The following is a 14,195-nucleotide window of genomic DNA, read 5'->3' as shown; positions in this document are numbered from 1 at the left end:
GGTTGGAGACGGTTGATTCAGGTAGATTTAGCTGTGCTAATGTATGCAGAAACTGTCCAGCCAATCGGTTGACCGGTTAGTTTCTTACGATTAAATGTTTTAACAAATCGCTCATATGTGAGCCCTTGACAGTTTTTCCTCTAAAAATAAATTCGCTTAGCGGCGTCCACCTTACATCTTCCGCCGATAATTTTTTCAGCACATAGGTGGCGTTGCGGCGATAACGTGGACCAATCGTGTCCAAAATATCACCCCAATCTTCATCTGTCGCCTTTTGTGCCGTTTTCCTTTCCCCCTCCTCGTCATTCATTCATTGCGAATCGTAATAGGAATTTGCTCAGAGTCTTTTTGTTTGACCAACCCTATGTAACGCTGCATCAGGGCTTGATAAATTTTGATCTTTTCATATTGATTTAAATTTTTATTATCCAAAACCTGTTTCCTCTCTTCAGCCAAAGAATACTCGGCTGTATCGCGAATAGTCGGGGCTGGCTTGTGTAGCCTCTCGAGTTGGTAGGGGGAGACCAGGTACATTTTCTGCGCCGTTTCCAAACTCATTTTATTATTTGTTCATAAAACCACTAACAACGCTTCCCAGAACAGGTGCGAATGCAGCTAGTAAAGGCAATATGAAACCACCTTTCTGAATTAACACAGCTCTTTTCTTCTTCAGAGTATTTTTCTTATCCGCCAAAAAGCGGATATTTTTCTTCTGCTTTTTTAGTTTTTTATAGAGTTTTGATTTTAAGGGTAGATGTCCTTTTAGAAGATTCAGAGCAATCTCACACAATGCTTTCACTAAACTAGTAGGACCTCTGAGGAGTAAATGCTTACGTTTGGCCGGTTTGGATGTAAACAAAGACTTGAGTAACGGAGCATTTGTTTTTAATAGCTTCGTCATCGTTTTATTGTTTGGGGATATAAACTACAGGCCACTGGTTATGTAGTACACCTGTACGTAGTCAATATTGTTCTGGGCACGAAGGTGTCAGATCTATCACTAAATAACCATGCGGCTCTTTTGTAGCATCCTCAAAACACTCCAGGAAAAACTTCCGGTTGTTGGTAGAAATTTGATTCGCCAAAACATTCACTTGCAATTTATCACGGGGGTTTTTGAACAGAATCAAATAATTACTGTTTAAACTAATAGTACGGCAGAATTTCCCCTGATGGAATACATTCTGTGTTAGCATTATAACGCTTAAATTTTTATGATGTCTATATTGGGTGAATATCCGGACCACTTCTGGATTATCCGAAGCTTGGAAGATGATGTCGTCCAGAACCAGTAGATGGCGCTGCTGCGGCGGGAACAACTTCTCGTCATCAAAAGATTCAGGCAGTCCCTTGATAAAAACGATGTCTTTATTCATGTTTTTGAGCTCATCGTACATTGGTTGATATGAAGTATAAACCCAGACAATATTATCAGGTTTTTTTCTCATAACATATTCAGGATTTTCCAATACATTTTTTACAAAGAAAGTCTTGCCACAACCTGAAGGCCCTGCTACTAAAGATGAAAAAGGAAGTTCTAATCTAGGGTCAAATTCAATCTGGTTAAAAGCCATTTCCACACACAGCTGTATGTATGGAGAGAGAGAGAGAGAGAGAGAGAGAGAGAGAGAGAGAGAGAGAGAGAGAGAGAGAGAGAGAAATATCAATAACCAAATGGCTCAGTGGTGCCTAGGTGCAGCAATCTTCTTTTGTCGTAGACCACACGAAGCCGCTTGGAAAATGATGTGTTTCTGAGATGAAACCCTCTCTTATTGCGAACAATGCCATGTTGGGGTGCGTAAAGCACATCTGAGATTGCACCTGCTGTGTCGATGTAACCCTGAACCAAATTGAGCATGCTATCGAGGTTGATGCTCTGACCGCTTTCGTGAGTCTGCGTGATCCCCTTCACCTTCATGACTGTGTGACCTGTCGCTCTCGTCCTGTAAGCGTATGTTTTCGGCCCTGCTGAGACAAATTCTGAAATGCTGTCATTCGAAAGCTCATCTGTCAAATCACCCAGATAATCCCCTAGAGCAGCGGTGGCCAACCCGCGGCTCGCGAGCCGCATGCGGCTCTTTGGCTAGTTTCATGCGGCTCTTTTACGTTCATATCAACATTTGTGTTTATTTTTCGTGCGTATTTGCTTCGCTTGAGTTCAATATGGTATTTTGGTCAAACGCGCATGCGCGTGAGGTGAAATCCCGCAAAGGAGGAGGGACAAACAGAGCGATTGGTTTTGCTGGCTTTTTAATGAATGGCGACTGTGACTACGGGGGCCCATTAGGTCCAGAAAAGCTGACAAGACGCGTGCCAAAATGGCAAGGAAAAAATGCACAGCTAAACGAATATATGACGATGAACACAGGACGTTTTTAACAGAGTTAAAGTTGTTTTTTGTTGAACGCTATGGCAAGCCATTCTGCCTGATATGTCGGACGTCATTGGCGCATTTAAAAGCTTCAAATGGTCAGCGCCACTTCAGCTCACTTCATGCCAATATCGATAAGGACTTTGCAAAAGGGACTGAATTTCGCAAGCACAAGTTTGGAGACTTTGAAAAGTCAGGCAGAAAAATAGGTACAGTTTTTCAAAAAAATTACGAAGCACTCAGAGACTGTCACACTTGCATTGTTTCAACTGGCTTGGAACATTGCACGGGCTAAAAAGCCATACAATGAAGTGGAGTTCGTTAAAATATGCCTCAGTGACGTTATTGAAATCTTGTCTCCTGAAAACGACGAACTCAAACGAATGGTCTGTCCCGCCACACATAGTAAGTGAAAAAACGTATTATGTTTTTGTTTGTGGAATTTGTTGAACTGAGAGTTTGTCTGTGTGAGACAATGCACACAATGTTCATTGTTGAAAATGTGGTGTTTGGTCTGTGGTTTTAGTACTGTAGGAGTCAATTTGTCATTATCATGTTGGTGCGTGACATAATAATGTCACACAATAAATTTGGCTGAGCAGAGGGGGGTGTGTGTGTGTGTGTGTGTGCGCGCGTGTGTGTGTGTGTGTGTGTGTGCGTGCGCGTGCGTGTGCGCGTTTGTGTGCGTGTGTGTGTGTGGGGGGGTGTTCATGTGTGCTCATGTGTATGATGTGGCTCTTTGCGATGACACAGTAAAAAATGTGGCTCTTAGTCTCTGACTGGTTGGCCACCCCTGCCCTAGAGGGAGAACACTCTCGCCAGGTTTCACCGTGTACACGAGGCTGTCTGTATCGGTGTAAAGAACTCGCCTCTGTAAAATTTCTAAATAGCTGTACATTTTTAGACGTGCGTATGCCGTTGTGAAACATGCAGCCGCCACGTTTGATGTTTTTGACGCGGGTATCTCATTGTTTATGTTGAAACAATACTGTACAATCGAAAGCTTTTCGCTGATAAAGTGGAAGAATTTCACATCGTACAGACCTGAAAACAGAAGTTCAAAAAATTCCTCCGATTTTGTCACAATTTTTGTGTTTGTCATGTTCTCACGCTGGGCTAGTTTTCCCCATAGATTGTTTAGACAGAGTTTTGAAACTTGTCTTTTTCCTGGGTTTACAGCAATTTTGCAAGGGTCTAGTTCATAGGTCGGCAACCCATGGCTCCGGAGCCACATGTGGCTCTTTCATCCTTCTGTTGTGGCTCCCTGTGACTTTGGAAAAGGAGTATTTTATAAAAATAAAATTTTATTTTAGTTTGTTCATTTTAAAATATAATTCTGAATTTGAAGATTATGGTAAACTTGTAACATTAAAATTAAACGTTTTTAATATTTTTACCGCCCAAAATATGCGTCACATCCGCCGATGTGCGACATTCGAATTCCTGGCGTCCCTCACGTCTGGCAGCCGGCGTTTTTCCAGCACACTACCAGAGTGATAACTATATATTAAGTGAAGTAGTCGTTTTTTTTAAAAGTGGCTGCACACTCCAGTACACGCAATGGGACAGAAGCAGACTGCGCATTTTTTTGGTTTGCATTGTTCGTTCAGTGCTGGTGGATAATATTTGGATAAGTTTGGATTTTTATCTCATAAATAAGAGGACAGGTGACTGCAGGCTGTTTGCATTTTTTGTTCAGTGGGTTGGGTAAGTTTGGATTTTTATTTCTTAAATACGAGGACTCAAATAGACACCGGGTATTTTATTTGAAATTAAGCATCAACGTAAAATGCTTTTTGTTACATGCAGAAATAAAATTATGTGTTCTCTGCAGCAGTTCGTTGATTTCATTTTCATAAATGCAATAGTTTTTTGTACATAGCATAATATATACATGCATAATATATATAATGATGTCAAAATGGGTTGTGGCTCCGGGTGCTTTCTTTTCATTGGGGGGCGGTCCCAAATGTCTCTTTGAGTAAAAAAGGTTGCCGACCCCTGGTCTAGTTGGATACCCTGATGAATCGCGTAACCTTGTATGTATTTTTCTCTATCAGCCTGATTGACCACATGCGCTGGATAACCTGAAGATTCCTGTTTACCTTTTAGAAATGTTCGCATGTAATCACGGAAAATTGTGTCGCTCGCTCTTGTGTAATGCCATACTTCTGTAATATCTGCAACTGTGTACCCGAGATCAAGTGCCTTAACAAATTCAGGGGTTGTCCAAACACCTATTAACGGTCTTTGCTCATCATTATGTGTACAAGCTGTCTGCTGGTTGTTATGCTCGGCGCATGTATGACACAGTGTGAAGACGAGTTTACCTTTAGCTGTTTTGAAGGGTAAAACAGGAAAATACAAACCACGGGGCGGGTTCACTGTGGCGCTTATGAAGCCGAAATACAGTCTTGGGTCTTTAAAATCACTGTGGATAATCGTTGGATGACCAATAGGGTAGATGCCTGTACTATTAATGTAAGGATATAATGATGTCACATCAACGTACAACACCCTCTCGTCAGCTTCTGCCGTGTATCTTAAAACAAATGTGTTTGTTCGATCCCCAAAAAGGGCTTGCCTCGGCTTGAGCGGTGTAGGGAATTTGGCTTTTTTCAGGAATTCCTTCACCTCTATGTTCAATTTTTTCATTTGCAGCCATTCATGCTCCCACATAATTACAAGGTGCACTTCCTGTTTAAGCTGTAGTTCCTGAATTTTCTTTGGGTGTTGTCAAACCTCTCCTGAAAGGGGCGTTTTGTTGTCGGACATATATTAGAGAGGTCGTAGCATTCTGCGCAGCCGTGGTGATAACAACCAAAATACTCAAAAACTATTTTCACGCCCCCGATTTCAGAATACCCGTCTACCGTGTAGTTATCTATCTTAACCTCTCCCCCGTTCAATGCATGCCTAATGTGGATATTTTGGCTATGCATGACCCATTGCAGGTATTGAATAGAATCATGCGAGAAAGCTTTGTACTGACGCATGTAGTTGTCTGAAGGCGTAATGGCTAGTGTTTGAGGGGTTAGGAAATTAGTGCGAAAAACTTTCATACACGCGGAGGCTATTGTCACGGCGTTGAAGGGGTCTGTTCCGGTGGCCTCAAAAAACTCACTCCTGAATTTCTCACACCCTTGCATTAGCAGGTCAACATCATTCTCGCAGTAGGCTATCGCCTGTTTAGCAAAATCGAACACACCGCTAGCTTCTTTGACATACCATTCATCAAACTTAGCTCATTGAGAGGGTGACATTCGTTCGATATCGTAGTACGTAGGGTCAGGGTGACACCCTACGTAGTTTAGATGTTCTAAAGAGCTGAATTTATGTGGAAAACAACCCTTTGATTTGTCTTCAAACCCCAGGGCCTTAGGCATCGCGCTTAACGGCATCGTTAAGAATGACAGCGAGTCTTATAACGAGATTTTGTGTCTAAATCGACAAATGATAGAACTTTGCTCCCCTGCATCAGAATGTCAAGTTTGATACCTAATTCAAGCATTCTCCTTATCAAGATGTATGAATCAAAGCCTCTCGCATTATGTGCAACAAATGTCGTTTGTTTAAACCGGGGGTTTCGAAAAAATGTGAGAAATTTGTCAACACAGTCTGTGCCAAACCACTGTTTCGCCAGTCTATTTGATTTACAGCAGATAAGAAAGGGTTTGTGTAAACCATCTGCATCTTCCAAGATGGCGGCGCCCCAGTTGGCCGCGGCCGCCACAGCTCTCAACAACCGACGAGTATTTTCACAAAATATGTCGCCTAGGACACTACAAACAACACAAAGTTTAGTTTATCCATCCAGTAGATTAGTGTATGATTGCCAGCGCCTGCTGGAGGTACGGTCATCAAGTGTTTTCGGACTCGTAGCCACAACTACCCTAGTCTGTTTACGTAGCCTCGGAGTGCTTAGGGCGCTAGCCCCAGAAGCTCACGATGCAGCGGGCTCGCCGGGCAGCACACGCCGGAGGAGGAGTAAGCGTAGGCGGTGTGACCGGCGGCGAAAGCGCGGCTGTCGAGGTGGGCTAACGGCTAAGCTTAAAGCTAACCCCTACAAACCGCCGCTTCCATCCATCTTCCTCTCCAACGTCCGCTCACTGGATAATAAAATGGACCATCTACAACTGGAACTCTCTTCAAAGAGGGAGGTTAGAAACTGCTGCGCTCTCATCCTGACGGAGACATGGCTGAACTCATCAATACCGAACAACGGCGTTAGCCTGGAGGGGCTCGCTACATTCCGCGCCGACAGAAACAGCGAGCTAAGCGGTAAATCCCGAGGAGGTGGGCTGTGTGTCTACATCAACAACAACTGGTGCAAAAATGCTAGATCTGTCGCCAGCTTCTGCTCTTCGGACATCGAGCTTTTGACTGTTAACTGCAGACCCTTCTACCTGCCCAGAGAGTTTACTGTTGTTAGCATCACGGCTGTGTATGTGCCTCCTAGCGCTAATACTAAAGAGGCCATGAGTGTTCTCTATCGGACAATCAGTGAGCTGCAATCCACGCACACAGAGGGAGTTTTCATCATTGCTGGGGACTTCAACCAGGCTAACATGAAGACTATTCTCCCTCATTTTTACCAACACGTGGATTTTCCAACTCGGGGAGAGAACACTCTGGACTTGGTTTACACCAATATAAAGGATGCATTCAGAGCAGCCCCCCGCCCCCACCTCGGCTCTTCAGACCTGTTATGCTAATCCCTGCATACAGGCCCCTGCTGATCAGAGCAAAACCCACAGTGAAGCAGGTGAGGGTGTGGTCTGAGGGGGCCATGGAGGCACTCCAGGACTGCTTTGAGTGCTCTGACTGGGACATGTTCAGATCAGCAGCAACATATAACAATCAGATCGACATTGATGAGTACGCCATGACTGTGTCAGCCTACATCAACAAATGCTCCGAGGACGTCAGCACCACTAAGAACATCATCACCCGAGCCAACCAACGACCCTGGATGACTGAGGAGGTACGTCATACGCTACGAGCACGGAACTCAGCCTTCAAGTCTGGCGACAAGGAGGCACTGAGGACAGCGAGAGCCAACTTGAACCGTGCCATCAGGCTAGCGAAGCGAAGCCACAGTCGAAAAATTCAGGATTTTTTCCACGACGCCAATAACACCAGGAGTATGTGGCAAGGCATACGGGCGATCACGGACTACAACTTACCCTCCCCCCCGGTGGGTGAGGTTGATGCTGACTTCCTAAATGGTCTAAATAACTTCTTTGGGCGTTTTGAGGCACTAAACAGCACTCCTGCAGTTAAAACTGTTCCCCACCAGGAAGAGGAGGCCCTCTGCCTTGACTCAGCCGACGTGTGGAAGACTCTGAGAAGAGTCAACCCACGTAAGGCCCCAGGCCCCGACAACATACCTGGGCGGGTGTTCAAGGAATGTGCAGGCCAGCTGGCTGGTGTCATCACAGACATTTTTAACATCTCGCTGGACCAAGCCAAAGTGCCAGTATGCTTCAAGGCTGCCTCCATCATTCCGGTGCCGAAGAAACCTCAAATCACCTCATTGAATGACTACAGACCTGTGGCACTGACTCCCATCATGATGAAGTGCTTCGAAAGGCTGCTCAAAGAACACATCGTCTCCAGACTCCCCCCAACATTCGATCCGTTCCAGTTTGCCTACCGGCAGAACCGCTCTACTGAGGATGCCATCTCCTCCGTTCTTCACCTGAGCCTGGCTCACCTGGAGGAGAGGAACACCCACGTGCGGTTGCTGTTCCTGGACTTCAGGCTCAGCGTTTAACACCGTTCAATTGGCGACGCATTCCACCACGCAATGGGGTGACGATTTGGACAATAAGCTCTAAGCTCTCATCAGCCAAAAGCTCTACATTTGATTGAGCTAGACGTTCAAGCAGAGCCGATACATTATCTCTGATAGAGTTTATGTCACTCTTTTGCTGGTAAATGTGAGCCCTATCATTTCCAGCCACTAACTCAGCTTGAATCACGTCACCTGGCTGTGTTCGCGCATCAACCTCTCGCAAGACGTCATCTATTTTTTCCTCAATCTGGAGGTAAAAGGTTGCAAAATCATTGATATTCGTTTGTGATGGTATATTTAAATGCCGCCTTACCTCAATATTATTGAAATGCGGTCTATTGACTACAACAGAACCGCCGCGCTGATCAGTTATTACAGAACTGTTGTTAGATTGGTGGGGTATGTGTTGAAACGCTGGTGTGCTGTCATCAATAACATCTATCTCGTGATCAATTATAACAGAGCAGTTGTTAGGCTGAAATGGCGGTGGAGTGTCAACAGTTATTACAGAAACATTGTCACGATGGTGTTGAAATACGGGTGTGCTGTCATCAATAACAACCGGCGCTGAATCGACAGGCTTAACGGTCAATGGGTCAATCAGAGGCTGCGTATTTAGATTTTGGATCATGTTCAGCAATTCAGCAGGAATATCAGGACTGCTACGCCCGCTGCTATCGTTAGCTTGGTTATTTAATTCTGCTATCATGTTTAGCAATTGTGACGGGATCAGTGTAGGACTTTGTCTACCTTCATTCTGACTTTGAATGTTTAGCTCATCTACGACAACTTGCAAGTGGGCAAGAGTATCAGGACTGTCTGTGTTTTCCCCCTCCAACAAGGCATTGTTCACAATGTTGAGCAAATCTGATATTTGGCTTGTAGACGCATTGGTTGACGGCAAATCATTGTTAATGCCTGACAAATCTAGCTCAGGTGTATCACTTCTTTGGTCTGTTTCACAAGGTGGTTGCAAATCTATTTCGTCAATGTTTGCTAAGAAATCCGACTCTGCTGACGTAAGGTTATGATGCTCCATGATATTTCTTTTTATGAAAATCACAATAGAAACAACATAGTGTAGTAAAAAAAAATCTGACCTATCTTGATTCGGCCAAATCTGCCAGAATACGTATTACCTTAAAACATTCTTGTAACCGACTTTTGTAGATACAATTACCACTGCATTTTACAGGACGCCTTGTAGTCTTGTGGTGATGGCTCTCGCGTGTCGATTCAGGCCCCCTGGTGGTTGAATGCCGCGTGTTGTAGAAGGCTGTACGTCTCGCTCTTTGAAGTCGTCGCCCTGTGTCACGACGCTTAACTGGAGGTAGATATTAAAAAGCAGTTAAATCGTTATAATACCAGCAAAATAACCAGTCGAATGATAACATAGAAAGAGAAAAAAGAAGGAATACCTCTAACTTTGTTTATCGATTCTTGAGGGTGGTTAACTGGAGGTAGATAATAAAAAGCAGTTAAATCGTTATAATACCAGCAAAATAGCCAGTCGAATGATAACATAGAAAGAGAAAAAAAGAAGGAATACCTCTAACTTTGTTTATCGAATCTTGAGGAAGGTTCACGCCTTCGTATGTAGGTAAAGCGTTCGCCAATTCTGTGTCTGTGGATGCTTCCTGTTCCGCCTCTATGCTCGTGACAACTTCCTGTCGGTCGGCGTGGGGCGTGAGTTGGTTGGTATCACGTGACTCTGATGGCTCTGTCGTCTTCGATGCTTCAAAATGACGTCCAGAGATGTCCATGAGAGTCTGGGTTTCAAAGCCATCTTGTGTCGGCGGCTCTTTTTCTCTAGTGGCCGCGGCCACGAGATCTGTTACATACATAAAAAAATAAATCACCAACTAATAGCATTTATATTAACTATCGTAGATGAACGTCTGACTCACTGTAGTCTGATTGTGTTAGATAAACTCCACTAAAGTCGTCGTCAAAAGGTACATGTACATCAGCATATACGATTATATCTGCATGACATTACATACACATTACAGCATGTTTTACATGATAACCTCAGTGTATTATTATTATTATTATTATTACTATACCAGTAAAAATAGTAACATGACTTACCTTTAACCATCTCGAAACAACTTTTGACGCACTCCAACTCCTCTGATCAGAGCTCATGCGTTGGCTTGTGTTCTCAAAAATGACCAATGGTCACCCGATCCCAACCTAACCTCAAACTCTGCTCCAAGAAGACCACGCCTATAGGGCCATGCGTTGCTAAAACACTCTGATAAAGCTAATGATTTGTGATTTAATGATTCTAATCTTTAGATGTCTTGTTTCAACTCCTTCAGATGTCTTGATTCTATTCTTAGATGTCTTGTTTTCACCAACCAGACCCCCTCCCTTGGCTTCGCCTCTCCCCAAAACCACACCTCTGTGTAACAATGCTCCCACCATCTAATCTGTGCCTTTCAGATAAACTCTGATAAAGCTAATGATTTGTGATTTAATGACTCTACTTGTATGTTAAATCTCCTTCAGTTTCACTAAAAAATGGATGCAAATCTATTTTATCAATGGTTGTTAGAAAATCTGACTCTACAGCGAGCTGATACAGGCCCCCCCCAAACATGCCCCAGCTCCCGCAAACATGCCCTGACATAACCCCCATCCAAAAATGGCGACAGCGCCCCTGGCGTTATCTTGGCGACAGCGCCCCCCGGCGAGGGTTTATTGCCCGTTTATTACCCCTTATTTAGATACACAGTTTTATTACCGGTTTATTGCCTACCTCATTTGCATTATGACATCAAGCCACATCATTTGTACCTCGTAAGACAACAGCTGCGGTTTGAGTCTCACTCTATTGGTTACTTCCGATGCCCCTAAAAGGGCATGGACAAAAGTCTTCCTGGTCACGGACGAATGGCCCTTCCATATTCTAAGTACCTACACATTACTGAAACTAGAGCTTCTCTGTACCGCAAAAATAGCTTATAGTAGGCTCACTGCTGCTAGTTTATCACCTAAAGGCAACATACAAAGACGCATAGAATCCAAAATTTACTACACTACTTCGTGTAGAAAATGAACTTTCCCAACACTGAGTACGTATAGCCCCCATAAGACCTGGTGAAACCCTGTGAGCACTAACTCTTGTACGCAAAAACCTTAAACCGTCCTCGGTTTACAACGTCAATCCGTTCATATGAGATCCGCACGGAGTTCTTAAAGGCTCTGGATGTTTTGGGGCTGTCCTGGCTGAACACGCCTCTGCAACATTGAATGGACATTGGGGACGGTGCCTCTGGATTGGCAGACTGTGGTGGTGGTTCCCCTCTTTAAGAAGTGGGACCGGAGGGTGTGTTCCAACTACAGAGGAATCACACTCCTCAGCCTCCCTGGTAAGGTCTATTCAGGGGTGCTGGAAAGGAGGGTCCGTTGGGTGGTTTTTGTCCTGGCTGTGGAACAGTGGACCAGCTCTATACCCTTGGCAGGATCCTCGAGGGGGCATAGGAGTTCGACCGCGTCCCTCGGAAAGTTCTGTGGAGGGTGCTTCGGGAGTACGGGGTGCCAAGCCAACTGATAAGGGCGGTTCGGTCCCTGTATCATCGATGCCAGAGTTTGGTTCGCATTTCCGGCAGTAAGTCGGATTTGTTCCCAGTGAGAGTTGGACTGCCAAGGCTGCCCTTTGTCACCGATTCTGTTCATTACTTTTATGGACAGAATTTCAAGGCGCAGCCGAGGTGTTGAGGGTGTCCGCGTTGGGGACCTCAGCATTGCATCTCTGCTTTTTGTAGATGACGTGGTGCTGTTGGCTTCTTCAAGCCGTGATCTCCAGCTCTCACTGGAGCGGTTCGCAGCCGAGCGTGAAGCGGTCGGGATGAGGGTCAGCACCTCCAAATCTGAGTCCATGGTCCTCGGTTGGAAAAGGGTGTAATGCCCTCTCCGGATCAGGGATGAGATCCTGCCCCAACTGGAGGAGTTGAAGTATCTTAGGGTTCACGAGCGAGGGCGGGATGGCGTGTGAGATCAACAGGCGGATTGGAGCAGCGTCGGCTTTAATGTGGACTCTTTACCGGTCCGTCGTGGTGAAGCGAGAGCTTAGCCAAAAGGCAAAGCTCTCAATTTACCGGTCGATCTACGCTCCTACCCTCACCTATCGTCACGAGCTATGGGTTGTGACCGAAAGAACGAGATCCCGGGTACAAGCGGTCGAATGAGTTTTCTCCGTAGGTGTCCGGACTCTCCCTTGGCGATAGGGTGAGAAACTCGGTCATCCGGGAGGGACTCGGAGTAGAGCCGCTGCTCCTCCACGTTGAGAGGAGCCAGATGAGGTGGCTCGGGCATCTCATCAGGATGCCTCCTGGACGCCTCCCTGGGGAGGTGTTCTGGGCATGTCCCACCGGCAGGATTCAAGATTCAAGATTCAAGAGTTTTTATTCGCCATGTTTGAGCGTGCCAAACAAGGAATTTGACTTCGGTAAAACACACCCTCTGTTCAACATATAGGTGACTAACAACACTCAGGACATGTGAATAATGGCAAAAACAGTGTAGACAAATTCAAAAGGTGTGAAGAGCAGGATGTTATTGCACAGTAATGCCTCTGAGACTCTATGAGTGGTGTGAGTTCATCAGAGCAACAGCCTGGGGGAAGAAGCTGTCTCGGTGTCTGCTGGTTTTGGCGTACCGAGCTCTATAACGCCGTCCGGAGGGGAGTAGTTCAAACAGACTGCAACCTGGGTGAGAAGGGTCTGTAGAGATGTTCCTTGCACGTTTCCTGGTCCTGGACAGGTACAAGTCTTGGATAGAAGGGAGGTTGATTCCAATGATCTTTTCTGCAGTCCTGATCGTCCGTTGCAGTCTGTGCTTGTCTTGTTTGGAGGCTGATCCAAACCAGACAGTGATGGAGGTGCAGAGGACAGACTGGATGATGGCAGTGTAGAAGGTCTTCAGAAGCTCTCGCGGCAGGTTGAACTTCTTGAGCTGTCTCAGGAAGTACAGCCTCTGCTGGGCCTTCTTCCGGACAGAGTCTATGTGGCCGGTCCATTTCAGGTCCCGAGAGATTGTGGTTCCCAGGAACTTGAAGGTGTCTGTGGAGAGAATAGTATTACTGCGGATAGTGAGGGGTAAAAGTGGTGAAGGGTCTCGCCTGAAATCCACTGTCATCTCCACGGTCTTGAGCGGGTTCAGCTCCAGATGGTTTTGGTTGCACCAGTGGACCAGCCGCTCCACCTCCTGTCTGTACGCAGTCTCATCACCGTCCTGGATCAGTCCGATGAGAGTGGTGTCGTCTGCATACTTCAGGAGCTTCACAGGAGAGTCATCTGAGGAGAAATCATTGGTGTAGAGAGAGAAGAGCAGTGGGGAGAGGACGCACCCCTGAGGGGCTCCAGTATTGGTGGTCCGGGTGTCAGATGTGATGCCCCCCAGCCTCACACGCTGTCTCCTGTTGGTCAGGAAGCTGGTGATCCACTGACAGGTGGGGGCAGGCACCGCAAGCTGGATGAGCTTCTGTTGGAGGATGTCAGGAGCGATGGTGTTGAACGCCCTGTGGATGACCCAGGACGCGCTGGAGTGACTATATCTCTCAGATGGCCTGGGAACGTTTTGGGATCCCCCGGGATGAGCTGGACGAAGTTGCTGAGGAGAGGGAAGTCTGGGAGTCCCTCCTAAAGCCCCCACGACCCGACCCCGGATAAGCGGAAGAAGATGGAAGGATGGACTTTACGACGCTCACGACGCAAAACCGTTTAGGTCAAAAAAAGGCTTTAAATATCAGATGAAATATGAAAAAATATACATAAATAATATAAAAAATAATGTATGAGACGTGTGTCGTAAACATTAACGAGAAGGGTGATATTGGGTTTTGTGACTGCAGTAAACAGGCCAGGTTGCATCATGTCAGATTTTTAATGCAAATTAAATAATTCTCCATTTTATCTATATTTCTACTTCATATGCAACAAATTACTTCATAATCACAAAATAATAATCCAGTCTTTTTGTTGTTTGCGATCACTGTGAGTGAGTACGCGTAGTAGTGTG

The 14,195-nt window shown here is 45.5% G+C and overlaps 1 protein-coding gene across 1 annotated transcript; it reads right to left on the bottom strand.

Annotated features, from left to right (window-relative positions):
* Nucleotides 1-8,136: 8,136 nt before the first annotated feature.
* Nucleotides 8,137-9,415, bottom strand: LOC119116685. The gene is made up of 2 exons (XM_037242303.1): nt 8,705-9,415; nt 8,137-8,659 (listed from the first exon to the last, which is right to left on the bottom strand). The coding sequence occupies exons 1-2, from the start codon at nt 9,205-9,207 to the stop codon at nt 8,137-8,139; spliced, it is 1,026 nt and encodes a 341-aa protein (XP_037098198.1). The 5' UTR covers nt 9,208-9,415.
* Nucleotides 9,416-14,195: the final 4,780 nt, after the last annotated feature.

This window comes from Syngnathus acus, chromosome 2 (genome assembly GCF_901709675.1).
Source record: "Syngnathus acus chromosome 2, fSynAcu1.2, whole genome shotgun sequence".
Classification (NCBI taxonomy): domain Eukaryota; kingdom Metazoa; phylum Chordata; class Actinopteri; order Syngnathiformes; family Syngnathidae; genus Syngnathus; species Syngnathus acus.
Note: the sequence above shows the minus strand (reverse complement) of the source record. Positions and strands in the feature narration are given on the sequence as shown.